Source organism: Schistocerca nitens, chromosome 6 (assembly GCF_023898315.1).
Source record: "Schistocerca nitens isolate TAMUIC-IGC-003100 chromosome 6, iqSchNite1.1, whole genome shotgun sequence".
In the NCBI taxonomy this organism is placed as follows: Eukaryota; Metazoa; Arthropoda; class Insecta; order Orthoptera; family Acrididae; genus Schistocerca; species Schistocerca nitens.
Genome location: NC_064619.1, coordinates 257,372,541 through 257,391,165, shown reverse-complemented (window position 1 = coordinate 257,391,165; position 18,625 = coordinate 257,372,541). Strand labels below are relative to the sequence as shown.

The 18,625-nt window shown below is 37.9% G+C and overlaps 1 protein-coding gene across 3 annotated transcripts in view; it reads left to right on the top strand.

The window, feature by feature from the left end:
- LOC126262263 (probable ATP-dependent RNA helicase DHX35) overlaps positions 1–18,625 on the top strand; it is a 233,149-nt gene that overhangs the window by 147,520 nt on the left and 67,004 nt on the right. For all 3 annotated transcript variants that reach the window (XM_049958759.1, XM_049958758.1, XM_049958757.1), the window contains one exon: positions 7,963–8,103. In XM_049958759.1, coding sequence (XP_049814716.1) covers positions 7,963–8,103 — 141 coding nt within the window. The remainder of the gene's footprint in view (positions 1–7,962; positions 8,104–18,625) is intronic.

Sequence of the window (18,625 nt, the reverse complement as noted above, 5' to 3'; positions counted from 1 at the left end):
TTGGGTAAAATATTCCGGAGGTAAAATAGTCCCCCATTCGCATCTCCGGGCGGGGACTACTCAAGAGGATGTCGTTATCAGGAGAAAGAAAACTGGCGTTCTACGGATCGGAGCGTGGAATGTCAGGTCCCTTAATCGGGCAGGTAGGTTAGAAAATTTGAAAAGGGAAATGGATAGGTTAAAGTTAGATATAGTGGGAATTAGTGAAGTTCGGTGGCAGGAGGAACAAGACTTCTGGTCCGGTGACTACAGGGTTATAAACACAAAGTCAAATAGGGGTAATGCAGGAGTAGGTTTAATAATGAATAGGAAAATAGGAAGGCGGGTAAGCTACTACAAACAGCTTAGTGAATGCATTATTGTGGCCAAGATAGATACGAAGCCCACACCTACTACAGTAGTACAAGTTTATATGCCAACTAGCTCTGCAGATGACGAAGAAATTGAAGAAATGTATGATGAAATAAAAGAAATTAATCAGATTGTGAAGGGAGACGAAAATTTAATAGTCATGGGTGACTGGAATTCGAGTGTAGGAAAAGGGAGAGAAGGAAACGTAGTAGGTGAATATGGATTAGGGCTAAGAAATGAAAGAGGAAGCCGCCTGGTAGAATTTTGCACAGAGCACAACTTAATCATAGCTAACACTTGGTTTAAGAATCATGATAGAAGGTTGTATACATGGAAGAACCCTGGAGATACTAAAAGGTATCAGATAGATTATATAATGGTAAGACAGAGATTTAGGAACCAGGTTTTAAATTGTAAGACATTTCCAGGGGCAGATGTGAACTCTGACCACAATCTATTGGTTATGACCTGTAGATTAAAACTGAAGAAACTGCAAAAAGGTGGGAACTTAAGGAGATGGGACCTGGATAAACTGACTAAACCAGAGGTTGTACAGAGTTTCAGGGCGAGCGTAAGGGAACAAATGGCAGGAATGGGGGAAAGAAATACAGTAGAAGAAGAATGGGTAGCCTTGAGGGATGAAGTAGTGAAGGCAGCAGAGGATCGAGTAGGTAAAATGACGAGGGCTAGTAGAAATCCTTGGGTAACAGAAGAGATACTGAATTTAATTGATCAAAGGAGAAAATACAAAAATGCAGTAAATGAAGCAGGCAAAAAGGAATACAAGCGTCTCAAAAATGAGATCGACAGAAAGTGCAAAATGGCTAAGCAGGGATGGCTAGAGGACAAATGTAAGGATGTAGAGGCTTATCTCACTAGGGGTAATATAGATACTGCCTACAGGAAAATTAAAGAGACCTTTGGAGATAAGAGAACCACTTGTATGAACATCAAGAGCTCAGATGGAAACCCAGTTCTAAGCAAAGAAGGGAAAGCAGAAAGGTGGAAGGAGTATACAGAGGGTCTATACAAGGGCGATGTACTTGAGGACAATATTATGGAAATGGAAGAGGATGTAGATGAAGATGAAATGGGAGATACGATACTGCGTGAAGAGTTTGACAGAGCACTGAAAGACCTGAGTCGAAACAAGACCCCCGGAGTAGACAACATTCCATTGGAACTACTGACCGGCTTGGGAGAGCCAGTCCTGACAAAACTCTACCATCTGGTGAGCAAGATGTATGAAACAGGCGAAATACCCTCAGACTTCAGGAAGAATATAATAATTCCAGTTCCAAAGAAAGCAGGTGTTGACAGATGTGAGAATTACCGAACAATCAGTTTAATAAGCCACAGCTGCAAAATACTAACATGAATTCTTTACAGACGAATGGAAAAACTAGTAGAAGCCGACCTCGGGGAAGATCAGTTTGGATTCCGTAGAAATACTGGAACACGTGAGGCAATACTGACCTTACGACTTATCTTAGAAGAAAGATTAAGGAAAGGCAAACCTACGTTTCTAGCATTTGTAGATTTAGAGAAAGCTTTTGACAATGTTGACTGGAATACTCTCTTTCAAATTCTAAAGGTGGCAGGAGTAAAATACAGGGAGCGAAAGGCTATTTACAGTTTGTACAGAAACCAGATGGCAGTTATAAGAGTCGAGGGACATGAAAGGGAAGCAGTGATTGGGAAGGGAGTAAGACAGGGTTGTAGCCTCTCCCCGATGTTATTCAATCTGAATATTGAGCAAGCAGTAAAGGAAACAAAAGAAAAATTCGGAATAGGTATTAAAATCCATGGAGAAGAAATAAAAACCTTGAGGTTCGCCGATGATATTGTAATTTTGTCAGAGACAGCAAAGGACTTGGAAGAGCAGTTGAACGGAATGGATCGTGTCTTGAAGGGAGGATATAAGATGAACATCAACAAAAGCAAAACGAGGATAATGGAATGTAGTCGAATTAAGTCGGGTGATGTTGAAGGTATTAGATTAGGAAATTAGACACTTAAAGTAGTAAAGGAGTTTTGCTATTTGGGGAGCAAAATAACTGATGATGGTAGAAGAAGAGAGGGTATAAAATGTAGACTGGCAATGGCAAGGAAAGCGTTTCTGAAGAAGAGAAATTTGTTAACATCGAGTATAGATTTAAGTGTCAGGAAGTCATTTCTGAAAGTATTTGTATGGAGTGTAGCCATGTATGAAAGTGAAACATGGACGGTAAATAGTTTGGACAAGAAGAGAATAGAAGCTTTCGAAATGTGGTGCTACAGAAGAGTGCTGAAGATTAGATGGGTAGATCACATAACTAATGAGGAGGTACTGAATAGGATTGGGGAGAAGAGGAGTTTGTGGCACAACTTGACCAGAAGAAGGGATCGGTTGGTAGGACATGTTCTGAGGCATCAAGGGATCACCAATTTAGTATTGGAGGGCAGCGTGGAGGGTAAAAATCGTATGTGGAGACCAAGAGATGAATACACTAAGCAGATTCAGAAGGATGTAGGTTGCAGTAGGTACTGGGAGATGGAGAAGCTTGCACAGGATAGAGTAGCATGGAGAGCTGCATCAAACCAGTCTCAGGACTGAAGACCACAACAACAACACAACCTTACCCCAGCAAAGGCAGAGTCATGTGTGAAAGCAACCGGGTCGTATACATCAGCTTTGCTGGAATCATTACGCAGAATTTTGTGTGTCTGCGATTAATAACAAGCTATGCACTTGCACGAAAGACCATTGCATTTTTGAGTCATCAGTCTTCTCACTGGTTAGATGCTGTCCACCAAAAATTCCTCTCATGTGCCAAGCTTTTCATCTCAGAGTAGCATTTGCAGCCTACCTGTATGTCCTGAGTTATTTACTGGATGTATCCCAATCTCTGTCTTCCTCTACAGCTTTTACTCCTCTGCAGCTCCCTATAGTTCCATGGAATTTATTCCCTGATGCTTAACTGATGTTCTATCATACTGCCTCTTATTTTTGTCAGTGTTTTTTTTTTTTTCTCTATATATTCCTTTCCTCACTGATTCTATGGCGAACCACCTCCTCTCTCCTTACCTTATTAGCCCATCTAATTTTCAACATTCTTCTGTAGCACTACATCTCAAATGCTTCTCTTCTCTTCTGTTCAGTTTTCTTGCGGTCCATGTCTCAGTGCTGTACAATACTGTTCTCCAAACATAGTAGACTTCTCTTTGCCAGTAATGCCCATTTTGTCAGTGCTACTCTGCTTTTAATGTCACCCTTGCTCTGTCCGTCATAGGTTATTTTGCTGCCTAGGTAACAGAATTCTTTAATTTCATCCACTTCATTATTACAAATTATGATGTTAAGTCTCCCACTTTTCTCATTCCTGCTACTTATCATTACTTTTGCCTTTTTTTGATTTACTTTCAATCCAAATTCTGTACTCATTTGACTGTTCATTCCATTCAACAGATCCTGTTAATTCTTCTTCACTTTTACTTTCATTGCAGTACTGTGACCAAAGGCCAATTACAATGGCCAGTTACTGAGAATACTGCACTGTTGCTGGGTCTCCTTCCTTGCCTATATTGAAGCCACCATACTCATTTTTTAACATGGCTAAGAAACATGAAGTGCATTAGTTTAAATATTTCTACATCCATACTCTGCACACCACCATGTAGTGAATGGCAGAGGGTGTGTCAAATTGTACCAGTTATATAGGCTTTTTCCCATTCCGTACACGTATGGAACACGGGAAGAATAATTGCTTAAATGATTCTGTTTGTGCTATAATTAGTCTGATCTTGTCTTTGTGAGCTCTATGAGATGATGTGCAGGGAGTTGTAGTACATTCCTAGATTTGTCACTTAAAGTTGGTCCTAGAAATTTATAAAGTAGGGTTTTACAGGATAGTTTCCATGTATCTTCAAGAATCTGCCAGTTAAGTTCTTTCGACATTGCTGTGACGCGCCCTTGAGTCAAACAAACCTGTGATCATTTGTGCTACCTTTCTCCGTATCCTCTGTTAGTCCTGTCTGGTACGGGTACCATGCACTTGAGCAATATTCAACATTGTGTTGCATAACTAAAGTTCATGCGGCTATTATATAGAAAATAGTGTGTAGCAGTCTGTAGCCTCTGTAACGCAGCAGTAGCTTTACCGCCTACCACGCAAGTGGGCCCGGGTTCGATTCCCGGCAGGGGACTGGGTGTTGTGTGTCTTTCATCATCATTGAAACGCAAATCACTGAAGTGGCGGTAATTAAAAAGACTTGCAATGCAGCGGCCTAACCCCAAAGTGGGTATCCCAGCCAATAAATGCCATACAATCATTTAATTTCATTTCAGTGTGTAGCAGATTCAAGTAACAGTTGATGCTGGTTTGGTAAACCCTAGTCAGGCTAATTGATGCCATCTGAAAAGCTAATTTGATGAATGTGTGACTATACTCATTTAAATTGTGTTTTATTGTTTGACTTTGAATGCTTGTATTTTAATCCTTTGAATACCAGTGGTTTTTGCTTGAAACCAGTGCCTTTAGCATGAAGCCATTTATCCTGTTGCAAGACAGAGACATCTAGTGGTACTCTGAGATACTTCTACGAATGTAATGTTTTGTAGCAGTCACTTTTAGTGTTCAAAATAACATTTGGCATGGATATTGTGCTATGTGATTGTAGGAGACAATGATATGTAGTTATTTTTATAGTGGCCATATTGAGATCATTGACAGCGAAGTAAGTATATCTAAAGTTATTGTAACATAAGTTTGAGTTGGCATTACTGCTTTTCTGACTGGTTTCAAAATAAAACCACTGGGACAGAATGTAATTTTAATACAAAATTTACACATATTAGGCCCATTTTTGGTTGTTATTTAGGACTATAATTTGTTTGAGGCATTATGAGGTCATGGGAATCAAGGACACAACCAGGATTTGCCGAAGGGGGGGTCCGTTTTGTGAAAGGCGACCTTGAAATGATACACATTTTTCATTTATTCTTAAAATATTTGTAAAGAATGATAAGCCATTTTATTCAACAGTGGTATCATAATTTGCACCAAGTGGAGATATATCCATGATATGTAGGAGTTGTGTATTTTGGCAAATCACTAACAAGCAGTCATGCTCCAATCTCCATTCACCCTTCTACGTGATTTTACACTGTTCTTCTTTCAGGCTGTGTTTGAGCTGAGGAAGTGATCAAGAACAGACGAGCACTAATTTTTTTGCGATACCATGATTATTATCGTTAGGGCTTCTGGAATAAAGAGATCCCCGTTTGAGCCAACCATTAGTTAATGCCCCAATTAGGCACAGGTTTTAATACTAACAGTGAGTTTACTTTTAAAAATGTTGTTTTTTCATCTTTTGTAACTTGTTGTATAATCAATGCCTGTCACTCGTCACGTTGTTCTAATCTTAATTTCAGATATCTGATGATGTCACTAGTTGAAACAGCATGATAAAGAAAGAAAATTTTAATAGCAATCAAGACAATTTTACCCACAAAACATTTGAAGATAATTTACATCTACCGATGGTTCTCTCTCCAAGATAACATGCTGTATTCTCCCTAGCAAGAATCCAGTCACAAATTATGCTTGATGCCCCATAGGATAATACTTTCAATAATAAATGTGTGTAGAGCTGAGTCAAATGCCTTTCGGGAGTCAAGAAACGCTGCATTCTATCAGATTGATGCCCTTCTTATAGATGTGTATCAGCTGCGTGCTTTCTTCTAACTACTGGGGACAGTTTTTTGTTCAAGGGATCTTTGGTATATCATGGTCAAAAGAGAGGCAATCTCAGCTGCAAATTCAGTATAGAATGTGATAGGGATTCCATTAGGCCCTGGAGCTTTGTTCAGTTTTAACGAGTTCAGCTATCTCAATGCCACCAACACTAATATCTGTTTCACTCATCTTTGCAGTGGTACAAGAATTAAATTGGGATGCTACTCTTGAGCTTTCATTTGTAAAGGAGTATTTGGAAACAGAGTTGATCATTTCTGCTTCTGCTTTGCTGTCCTGAATTTCAGTTCCTGTCTTGTCCACGAGTGTGTGGACACTAACTTTTGTGTTACTAACAGCCTTTGTATACAATCAAAATATCTTTGACTTTTGTGAAAGATCTTCCAATAATTTTCTTCCACAGTAGTTATTGCCCTCATGACAGCCAAATCTATTCCATTCATCGTTTCTCTGTCTACAACACCATGCTTTGTTTTACACGTATTATGCAGTAATCTCTGTTTCTTTTGAAGTTTCTTTACAGTGACTGTATACCATGGGTAGTCCCTCCCTCCTCCCATGCCCCATCATGAACTGTTCTACTAAGTACTTATCTATCCAGTGTGTCGTCAACTATTCTTCTAAGCTTGAGGCATATTTCCTTTACGTGCTCCTGCACTAAGCTAAGAGTTTGAAGTTCCTCACTAGATATGACACTACTGCTTCTTTATCTATTTCACTGAATATATAAATCTTTCTTCTTATTTTAGTTGTCTTTTTTACTTTGGTAATCATTGTTCCTACTGCTGCCTCATGGTTACTGATACATGTTTCAATGTGGAAGTCTTCAAAAAGGTCATGTTTATTTATTGCCATTTGCTCCAGTATAGTATTCCAATATGGTTAGGAGCAATTATAAAATAAATTTCTATAGAACAGAGACTCTACCTTGGTTTGTAAGATAAGATTACATTATTTCATAATGTCAGTGGCCGTGTCGAGGTGGATACACTGGTTCCCACCAGATCACCAAAGTTAAGCACCATTGGGCATAGCCAATAGTGATGGGTGACCATCCAGGCACACCACATATTATTGACAATTTTTCTTTCAGATAGAGGGTATGGGAGGGGTGGTGGCATAAAGTTCCTGATCACCAGTCTTGGCACGCATGTTCTGGGTTAAATTCCAAACCTCTCCGCAGTGCCTCATGAAGTGAGGGCATGCGACAGTGTTGATGGTGATCTGTCCTTTGGATGGGGATCTTAAGCTCGGTGAGTCCCTTGGTGCTTTTTAAGAGGAGTAGCCAATGTTCTGCCATCGAGTTGGACCCTCTACTTTCTCACATCTCCAGTAAGAACACAACATTTCACTTCTCTTCACAATACTACACTATTATGCTACACTACACACAAACACCTTTACAGTCATCTACAACTTAACAGATACACACACACACACACACACACACACACACACACACACTCTCTCTCTCTCTCCTGTCATACTTCACAAAGGGAAGGTGTATGTGGTTGCAGAGGACAGGAAAAACATTTCTAAGTAGGCAACTGAATTTCTAATTTCATAATGTATTGGTTTAAGGATGTACGACAACTGGGTCATTGCACAATTCCATAAAAATCAAGTGAAATATCACCTTATATGAATAGTTTCAGTACTTAAAATGTTTAGGAAATTTGTCATAAAGTAGCATTTTCAGTTAAATGCTCTCTATGATGCTTGTAACAGAATAAAATTAATATGGAAGCAGAAGATGATATTAAACATGGAATGTGTGTCTGTTTGCTATTAATACTTTTGAAAACTGTTAAAGTAGGTTGCTACTTTTGTTGTTGTATGTTCACTCTTGCTAAATATGAGTAATTTGTTCATACAGTACATGACAGAAGGCATCTTGCTCCGGGAAATGATGGCTGATCCTCTCCTGAGAAATTATTGTGTTATAATGCTGGATGAAGTTCATGAGAGAACACTCTTCACTGATATTGTCATGGGACTACTTAAAAAGATTTTGAGAGTAAGTATGTATCAAGTGATAAAAATGACATAAAACTGTAATGCAGATACATGTATCATAATTGTAAGCAATTAGAGATTAGGGAAGGGTTTTCTCACATGTCAGTGCATTGCAAATGCTTGTCATGAAGTAGTGCACATGAAAATAAATCTTTCATAGCTGTAGCATAAATTCTGGAATCACAGAGGTTAAGTATGACATCTGATTTGTTTGGCTACATCAACAAACCTGAAGTTCTTTTCGTTCCTAAGGAAAGAATAAACATGAACCATTTTCATGGTTTCATAGAAAAGAAACATTCACTAAAAAACATAAAAGGAGTAAAGTTCAGGTGCACCAGTATAAAGAAACACTCAATTAAAATTTTGTAGTGTTTTCTTGTTGTATTTGTGGTCTTTTATAAAACCATTTAGTTGATTATAACTGAAAGCTTACATTTTAAGGCGACCTTCCACAAGTAGGCCAGAACAGGTACTGATAAAATGGCTTGACACATATGTTATTTTTACGGGAAAGTAGCATCAAATTCTGGCTACTCTACCGCAGCTCCTGCTAGCTTTTGTTTGCCTCAGTGCTTGCTTCCTCTTTATGAACTTACACAGAACCTCCCCTCTCATTACCAACTGATATATTTCCATCAACCCAACTGAATCTTTCTCTTCCATTCCTTGCTCCGCTGAACTCAACATAAGACTGTCTTTGGATTGTGAAACTGAGTATCTTTCCAACGTGGTCAGCCAGTATCACAATTCAGCTTCCAACATAATTAATTAGAAGGCATTATATTCATAATCCCCTTACTTGAGTTGGCAATATTCTTTGAAATATGCAACCACCCAATGTCCAATGTCTACTGCAGAAACTATTTAAGCAGTTCCTAACAAAACAGAAGCATGGCTTTGTGTCAAGCACTGAAACCAGCTGAGCAGTAGACTCTACACCAACCAACCCATCACCCATGTTGTTGTTGTGGTCTTTAACCCGAAGACTGATTTGATTCTGCTTTCAACGTTGCTCTATCCTGTGCAAGCCTCTTCATCTACAAATATATACTGCAGTTCACATCAGTTTGAACCTGTGCATATTCATCTCTTGGTCTCTCTCTCTCTCTACAATTTTTACCCTGTTCTCTTCCCATCAGTAATAAACTGATGATTCCTTGATGGCTCAGAATGTTGAATATCAACCAGTCCCATCTTTTGCTCAAATTATGTTACAAATTAGTTTTCCCTTCAATTCTGTTTAGCATTTCCTCATGAGTCATGTAATCTACCCATCTAATCTCTAGCATTCTTTTGTAGCACCACATTTCAAAATATTTGCTGCCCTCTGTCACTAAAAGGCTCCAAATTGTAGCCTGTAACATGGCAATGTGTAATGAAACTATGTTGGAGAATGAGAAACAGCTTTCTGTAATTGCATTTTGAATTTGAAGTGTTCATCCACACATAGAGCACTATCTCCTTCAGCATAACAATGCCAGACCACACACAAGTGCTGTGACTTCTGCAACAGTTCAATGCCTTGGGTTCACTGTCATCGATCATCCTCCTTACAGTCCTGACTTGGCCTTCTCCAATTTTCATCTGTTTCCAAAACCTAAAGAACACCTTTAAGGACTCACTTTGATAGTGATGAAACAGAGCAAACAGAGATGAGGTTGTCACTCCGCCCCAGACATTCTCTAGTGAAAGTATCTACAAACTGGTCTCTCGTTGGGAGAAATGTGTTAATCACCAGAGTGACTATGTTGAGATGAGAAGTAAATATGTACTTGTAAATTATAGATTGCAGCAATCAGTTGTCCTTTTTAAATTTTATTACATAGATCTAGATTTTGCCTAGAAGCTAGCCATTCTCAATGCACTATTATTTTCGCTCAATACATGTAAGTCCCTGTTAATTGGGCTTCACCCACAGCAGTATTCAGTGAACTGTGGGTGAAGCCCAATCAACAGGGACTTACATGCATTGAGCAAAAATAAAAGTGCATTGAGAATTTCTAGCTTCTAGCTGAAATCTAGATCTGCATAATAAAAATTTAAAAAGGACAACTGACTGCTACAATCTATAATTTACAAGTCAATATAACAGTCGCTGAGTGCAACCAATTTCCGAATGGAAGGTAACATGATGAAGTAAATATGTATACATGAAAAGTAAGGATGTAGAATGTTAATAATGTTTGTTTTATTCAAGAAGCGTTAAGAGTTTTCACATAAAAAATTCAGAGGCATTGCTATCAGCATACCCTCATACATCCTCCTTTCAAGACACTTTCCATTCCATTCAATTGCTCTTTCAAATCCTTTGCTGTCTCTGCAGATTTACAGTGTCATTGGCAAACCTCAAAGCTTGTATTTCTTCTTCTCCAAATTTTTCTTTGGTTTTCTTTCCCGCTTGCTCAGCATACCCATAGACTAACATCACGGACAGTCTACAATCTTGTCTCACCCCTATCTCAACTGCAGCTTCCCTTTCATACATATATAGTTAAAATATGGTTTCCTGACCGTTGACCTTCTTGTGCGAACGCACACGCTATGCCCGAACACGGGGAGGGTGCAAGGGATAAGTCCCTGCAGGCGCACTATCCTCTGTGCCCTCAGTGGCTCAGATGGATAGTGTCTGCCATGTAAGCAGGAGATCCCGGGTTTGAGTCCCAGTCGGGGCACACATTTTCAACATATCCGCAATGAAGTATACCAACGCCTGTTTGCAGCTAGGGTGTCCATTTAATTAACATTTCATTCTAGCAAAGCTGCAAGGTCATCAACGGTAACTGTTCTTTCAGGAACAGATACTGCCATCATATATAATTGTCAAAAGCTTTCCGTAAATCTACAAATTATATAAACATAGGTTTGGTTTTCTTTAACCTGTCTTCTAAGGTATATCATAGGATCAGTATGCCTCATGTATTCATATTTTTCTCTAGAACCCAAAATGATCTTCCCTGAGGTCAGCTTCTTCCCCATTCTTATGTAAATAATTCGTGTCAGTATTTTGCAGTCATGACTTATGAAACTGGTAGTTCTGTAATATTCACACTTATCAGCACCTGCTTCCTTTGGAATTGAAATTATTACATTCTGTGGAGGTATGATGGTATTTTGCTTGTCGTATACATCTTGCTCAGCAAGTGGGATAGTTTGGTCATTGCTCTCCCAAGGATCTCAATGGTGCTGAGACAATGTTGTCTACTCCAGGAACCTTTTTTCAACTGATGTCTTTCAGTGCTCTGTCAAATTATCCTCACAGTGTCATACCTCCCATCTCATCTACTTCCTCTTCCTTTTCTATACTATCGACTTCAAGTTTATGTCTCTTGTACAGCCCCTGTATGTATTCATTTCACCGTTCAGCTTTTCCTTCTTTGCTTAGCTCTAGTTCCCATCTGGACTCTTGATATTCATCCAGCTGCATATGCTATCTTGAAAGGTCTCTTTAACTTTTAGAAGCTGAGGATGAAATAGATATACTATGCCTGTCTGAGCATCACATTGCTACTGATATGGATAAGGTAAATGTAAGTGGATATAAGCTCTCTGCACATTTAATTAGAGAAAATATGGAGAAAGAAGGAGTTGCCATATATGCCAAAAGTTATCATTGTGCAAAAAGTATAGAAACAAAAAAAGTTTTGTGTAAAGAAACATATAGAAGCATGTGCCTGTGAGCTTAAATTAAATAAAGGCACATTTATAATTGTAACTGTATATAGGTCCCCATCGGGAAATTTTCATCTATTTCTGAAACATTTGGACTCCTTGTTGTGCTATCTGTCAGACAGGGGAAGCAAATTATTATTTGTGGGGACTTCAATGTAGATTCTCTGAAAGAGGGTAATAGGAAAAATTACCTTGAAATATTACTCAGTTCTTTCAGTTTGACACCTGTTATTGATTTTCCTACTCGGGTGGTAAAGGATAGCAGTTCACTTCTTTATAGACCAAGATAAGTTTAACCAGATAAATGCTCAGCCTGTTGAGAATGGTCTTTCTGATCATGGTGCGCAGCTAGTTACAATATATGACATAGCTCCATTCAACAGTACTCAACAGTCCTCCAAAGTAGTGCGTTCAGTCAACGATTTAACAATTGCAAATTTCAGGGAAAGCCTACAGCAGTTAGACTGGGATGAGGTGTACCGTGAACCTGATGCCAATTTAAAATATAATTTATTTCATGACACTTTTGTAAATGCATTTGAAAACTGCTTCCCCAAGAAAATAGTTAAATATACTCGTAAGAAACCATGTAACAAACCATGGCTTAATAAGGGTATAAAAATATCTTGTAACCGGAAAAGGGAAATGTATCTGACAGCAAGAAAGAGTAGTGACCCAGAAACTATCAAACAGGAGGTGGCTTACAAAACACTCGTTCGACCTATACTTGAGTATTGCTCATCAGTGTGGGATCCGTATCAGATCGGGTTGACGGAGGAGATAGAGAAGATCCAAAGAAGAGCGGCGCGTTTCATCACAGGGTTATTTGGTAACCGTGATAGCGTTACGGAGATGTTTAATAAACTCAAGTGGCAGACTCTGCAAGAGAGGTGCTCTGCATCGCGGTGTAGCTTGCTCGCCAGGTTTCGAGAGAGTGCGTTTCTGGATGAGGTATCAAATATATTGCTTCCCCCTACTTATACCTCCCGAGGAGATCACGAATGTAAAATTAGAGAGATTAGAGCGCGCACGGAGGCTTTCAGACAGTCGTTCTTCCCGCGAATCTTACGCGACTGGAACAGGAAAGGGAGGTGATGACAGTGGCACGTAAAGTGCCCTCCGCCACACACTGTTGGGTGGCTTGCGGAGTATAAATGTAGATGTAGATGTACTGTGCTATATTAAGAAAAGGTATTAAAAAATCCAGAAGTATGTGTATCATATCTGAAATCAGCAACTCTGATAATAAAATTAAAACAATTTGGAATATTATTGAAAGAGAAACAGGTCAACCAAGAGCACAGGTAGACAGTATTACCACAAATTGAATGAAAACTTTACAAACAAAAAGTCAGAAGTTGAAAATATTTTTAATAATCATTTTCTAAATGTTGTGGATATAGTAGGATCCAGGTGTTCATTAGAAGATGCTAGGCTGTTAATGGAAGAGGCCATACCTATGCAATTGAAATCTCACCCACTTCTCCCTCTGAAATTAGGAAAATAATAAACTTGCTTAAAAGCAAAAACTCACATGGAATTGATGGCATTTCCAGCAAAATACTAAAAGCTTGCTCTCAACAGATAAGTAAGATTCTCAGCCACATGTGTAATAGCTCTCTGGAACAGGGCATTTTTCCTGATAGACTGAAATATGCTATTGTTATACCTTTGCATAAAAAAGGGGATGGATCTGATGTCAACAATTACTGTCCAATCTCCCTTCTAACAGCTTTATCCAAAATTTTTGAGAAAGTAATGTATTCAAGAGTAGCTTCACATATCTGTAAAAATGAAGTACTAACAAAATGTCAGTTTGGTTTCCAGAAAGGTTTTTCAACAGAAAATGCCATATATGCTTTCACCAATCAAATTTTGAATGATCTGAATAACCGAACACCACCCATTGGGATTTTTTGTGATCTCTCGAAGGCTTTTGATTATGTAAATCATGAAATTCTTCTAGACAAGCTCAAGTATTGTGGCATGAGTGGGACAGTGCACAAATGGTTTAATTCGTACCTAACTGGAAGAGTGCAGAAAGTTGAAATAAGCAGTTCTCATAATATGCAAAGATCAGCACATTCCTCAAACTGGGGAACTATCAAGAATGGGGTTCCACAAGGGTCGGTCTTGGGTCCTTTGTTGTTCTTAATATATATTAATGACTTGCCATTCTATATTCATGAAGAGGCAAAGTTAGTTCTCTTTGTTGATGATACAAGTATAGTAATCACACCTTCCAAACAAGAATGAACTGATGAAATTGTCAATAATGTCTTTCAGAAATTACTAAGTGGTTCCTTGTAAACGGACTCTCACTGAATTTTGATAAGACACAGTACATACAGTTCCGTACAGTAAATGGTATGATGCCATTAATAAATATAGACCTTAATCAGAAGCATATAGTTAAGGTAGAATATTCAAAATTTTTAGGTGTGTCCATTGATGAGAGATTAAATTAGAAGAAACACATTGATGATCTGCTGAAACGTTTGAGTTCAGCTACTTATGCAATAAGGGTCATTGCAAATTTTGGTGATAAACATCTTAGTAAATTAGCTTACTATGCCTATTTTCACTCATTGCTTGCATATGGCATCATATTCTGGGGTAATTCATCACTGAGGAATAAAGTATTTATTGCACAAAAGTAATCAGAATAATAGCTGGAGTCCACCCAAGATCATCCTGCAGACATTTATTTAAGGATCTAGGGATATTCACAGTAGCTTCTCAGTATATATACTCTCTTATGAAATTTGTTATTAACAGCCAAACCCAATTCAAAAGTAATAGCAGTGTGCATAACTACAATACTAGGAGAAAGGATGATCTTCACTATTCAAGATTAAATTTAACTTTGGCACAGAAAGGGGTGAATTATACTGCCACTAAAGTCTTTGCTCACTTACCAAATAGTATCAAAAGTCTGACAGATAACCAACAAGTATTTAAGAAGAAATTAAAAGAATTTCTGAATGACAACTTCTTCTACTCCATAGAGGAATTTTTAGATATAAATTAAGAAAAAAAAGAAAAAAATCAAACAGAAATTATAAAAAAATTTAAAAAAACAAAAAATAAAAAAAGTTGTTATATTAACTTAATTATGTTGTTAAATTAACTTAATTATGTCATGTATTGGAAAATTTGACTTGTTCCACATCATTATGAAATATCGTATTCATGATCCATGGAACTAGTATTAATCTAATCTAATCTAATCTAATCTATGGGTGGTACCTTTCTCCTAGCTATACATGCTTCTGTAGACTTACATGTACTAGCCATTTCTGCTTAGCCATTTCGTACTTTCTGTCAGTCTCGTTTTTCAGACACCTGTATTCAATTTCACTTTCTTCATTTGTTGTGTCTTTTCTTCTTTCACAAATTAAATTTAATATCACCTATAATATCCAAGGATTTCTACTACACCTTGCCTTCTTATCTATTTGATCTTCTGTTGCCTTCACAGTTTTATCTCACAAAGGTACCTATTCATCAGCTACTGTTATTCCTGTCCCCTGTTTCAGTCAGTCATTGAGTAATACTGCCTATGAAACTCTCAACAACCTCTGATTCTTTGAACTTATCCAGGCCCCTCACCTTACTTTACTGCCTTTTTGCAATTTCTTCAGTTTTAATCCATAGTTCATAACCAATAAATTATGGTCAGAGCCCACATCTTCTCCTGGAAATGTCTTAAAGTTTAAAATCTGATTCCGAAATCTGTCTTGCCATTTTATACCTGCTTGTAAACAAAATGTCACTTTCAAAATCCAGTCTTCTTGTCTTGTGACAAAATAAAATGGATTTATAACAGTTCGTAAACAAACACAACGATGCAAACATTATTTACAATAACTAGTCATTTCCAACATTTTGAAACTTCTTTCTGTACAGAAATTCACTGAATCTATGAATTTCCTCAGATTTTATGTCAAACTGACATTACAGAGAGCAACATAAATTAAGTGATCATAATTGGTGGGTCTCAAGCCATTGAAGGTATGGAGAAAGGAAAGGTGCCAGGAAATGATATATATCAATAGAAATGAATTACAGGTAGTTAATTATTTGCATATTCTGTGACTGTTAGTTGCAACCTTTTGGTATGAAATCGAATGTCTCTCTCTCTCTCTCTCTCTCACTCACTCACACACACACACACACACACACACACACACACACACACACGAAGTTGCCAAGCAGTTGTGGTTTCAGTTTATGTTTGATGGAAATGCTAGTATCTGTTAAATTCTTGACATCTCTGAGTAGGTGATCAGTGATTTTTACAGATGAATACCTCATTTTTTTCTGTGCCACACTAAGCCCGAGTGATGGACAATTGAAAGTCATTTTTCCATTTAGTATTATATTTACAAATATTGTTGTTGTTTTCAAACTGTGATTGATTGTTGATATCAAACATCATAAGGTAGTATATGTACAGTGAAAACTAATCAATTTGAGACAATTTCTTGGCTGTATCTGCCTGTAGGGGACAAATTATTCAATACTCCCAGTAGATGCTTGTAAAAATAAAAGTAACCCACTACCTAACTTTCAAAACTAATAGTTCCTTCTGTGTGAAGGAGAGAGGGACAGGTTGGGGAGGATTAAAAAGCAAGGGCTGGTCACTCAGATCCCAAGAATAGAGCACATCACCTGTAGTGAGGATGGGGGTAGAGAAATATATTGTGAGGGTGCTGTCAGTATACCCATCTTTTTAAAGGGCTGCCTACAAGAGCTTCTAGAGTGGACAGCACATATTATCCTTACTATGTGCTTCTGTGCACCAAATACCTTTTCTCTGAACAATGAGTTCCGCCAGAATATGATGCCGTAAGATGATAGTGATTGAAAATAAGAAAAATAAGTAAACTTTTTTGGCTTTTTCAGCTCCAATGTCTGAAATTATCCACAGTGCGAAAGTAGCAAAACATAGACATTCAAGAAGGTCTGTAATATGTGACTTCCAGTTCAGAATATTCTGTTTCTTTTACTGATTTCTCTCCATATATTATTCCTTGTGCAGTACTGAATCTCATGTACTGCGTTTTATCTATGAAAGCATGCTGAAAAGTAATTTTTCTGAATTTATTGTGTGAAATCTCTTAAAGCTCTTTAAATAAAACACACTTTATTAACCTTCTGCATCTTTTTTCTTCATGTCTGTATCTTTATTTCTCAACATAGTCGCTCAGGCAATGAAAACATTTCTCCCTAGAGACCAGTTTGTTGATATCATCACTGTAGGATGTTTGATTTTGTTGACAGAGCAACAACCTCACCATTACTTGTACCACTATCAAAGTGAAGCCCTCAAAAGTGTTCCTTATATTTTGGAAACAGATGAAAATCAGATGGGACCAAGTTGAGACTGTGTGGAGGATGATGATTGATGATAGTGAACTCAAGGCGTCGGATTGTTGCGGATATTACAGCACTCTTGTATGGTCTGCCATTGTCATGCTGAAAGGAGAGGGTCCTCCATGTGTGGATGAACTCTTCAAATTTGTGGTTTCAGTTTTTGGAGGATCTCTCACACATTAACATAGCTACATTACACACTACCATGTTACGTGGTACAGTTTGAAGCCCACTACTGGCAGAGGGTTGCAACATGCGTGGGAACGTTGACCAAGTAATATGCATGACATGTAGTACATCAACCGATATTGAGAACAGAATAAAAATTCAGAGGCATTACTTTCCAGCATGCCCTTGTAAATTCAATAACAGTCAGTTTTCAAAGAATCAGTTATTAATTTCCAGAAAAAAATATTATTTACATTTTAAAATGCTGAAGTTACAGAATTAGACATGCTTATAATACTTGCAAAGAGAATTATTTATGATGGAAGATAATTTATATATAATAAGTACAAGAGTGTAACTAATATCAATCCTGGCAGTACAGCTTTAGTGATTATTTCTGACTCTAAAGTTGCTGTTTCATTGTGTACACTCCTTGAGCATCTTCATGCAACACTCTACATTCTTTTAGTTAGATAGAATGAAAACCAGGTACCAGCCTGATAATGTTTCTGTGGGAAAACACTGCGAACTGTACAAACAAAGGTTTTTGGAAGTCACAGGAAATACCAGTGGCAATATTTTGTCATTTAAAAATTGCATAACCTAATTTGTGAACTGAAAAATAGCATGTCCTTTTGAGACTCAGTATTTGGTTTTGAGAGAGGTATCTTGCATACATAACTTTTTCCAGTAACTTCGAGAAGAAAGTAAGTAGTGCGACTGAGTTATAAACATGATATTTGCATTTTCAGTCTGTCTTGAAATTTCTCCTGTAACAGTGATGGGTTGCATGTGTGGCTGAATACATTGTATATGTGTGAAGAACAGTATGTTAATACCTTGTTTGAGATACTGCCAACTATGTGAGAGCTTTTGGAATTGAAGTAATTAATTACATTTGAAATTTCTTTAACAGAGCATGGAATAACTGTAATTTTATGGCATGTATGTGGCATTGCTTCTTGCATATAGTCTATTTCTTTATTCCTTGAACTGCTCAGAGTGGTCTTCTGAGTTACTTCAAGGAAGCAGTTGTTGTTGTTGTTGTTGTTGTTGTTGTTGTTGTGGTCTTCAGTCCTGAGACTGGTTTGATGCAGCTCTCCATGCTACTCTATCCTGTGCAAGCTTCTTCATCTCCCAGTACCTACTGCAGCCTACATCCTTCTGAATCTGCTTAGTGTATTCATCTCTTGGTCTCCCTCTACGATTTTTACCCTCCACGCTGCCCTCCAGTACTAAATTGGTGATCCCTTGATGCCTCAGAACATGTCCTACCAACCGATCCCTTCTTCTAGTCAAGTTGT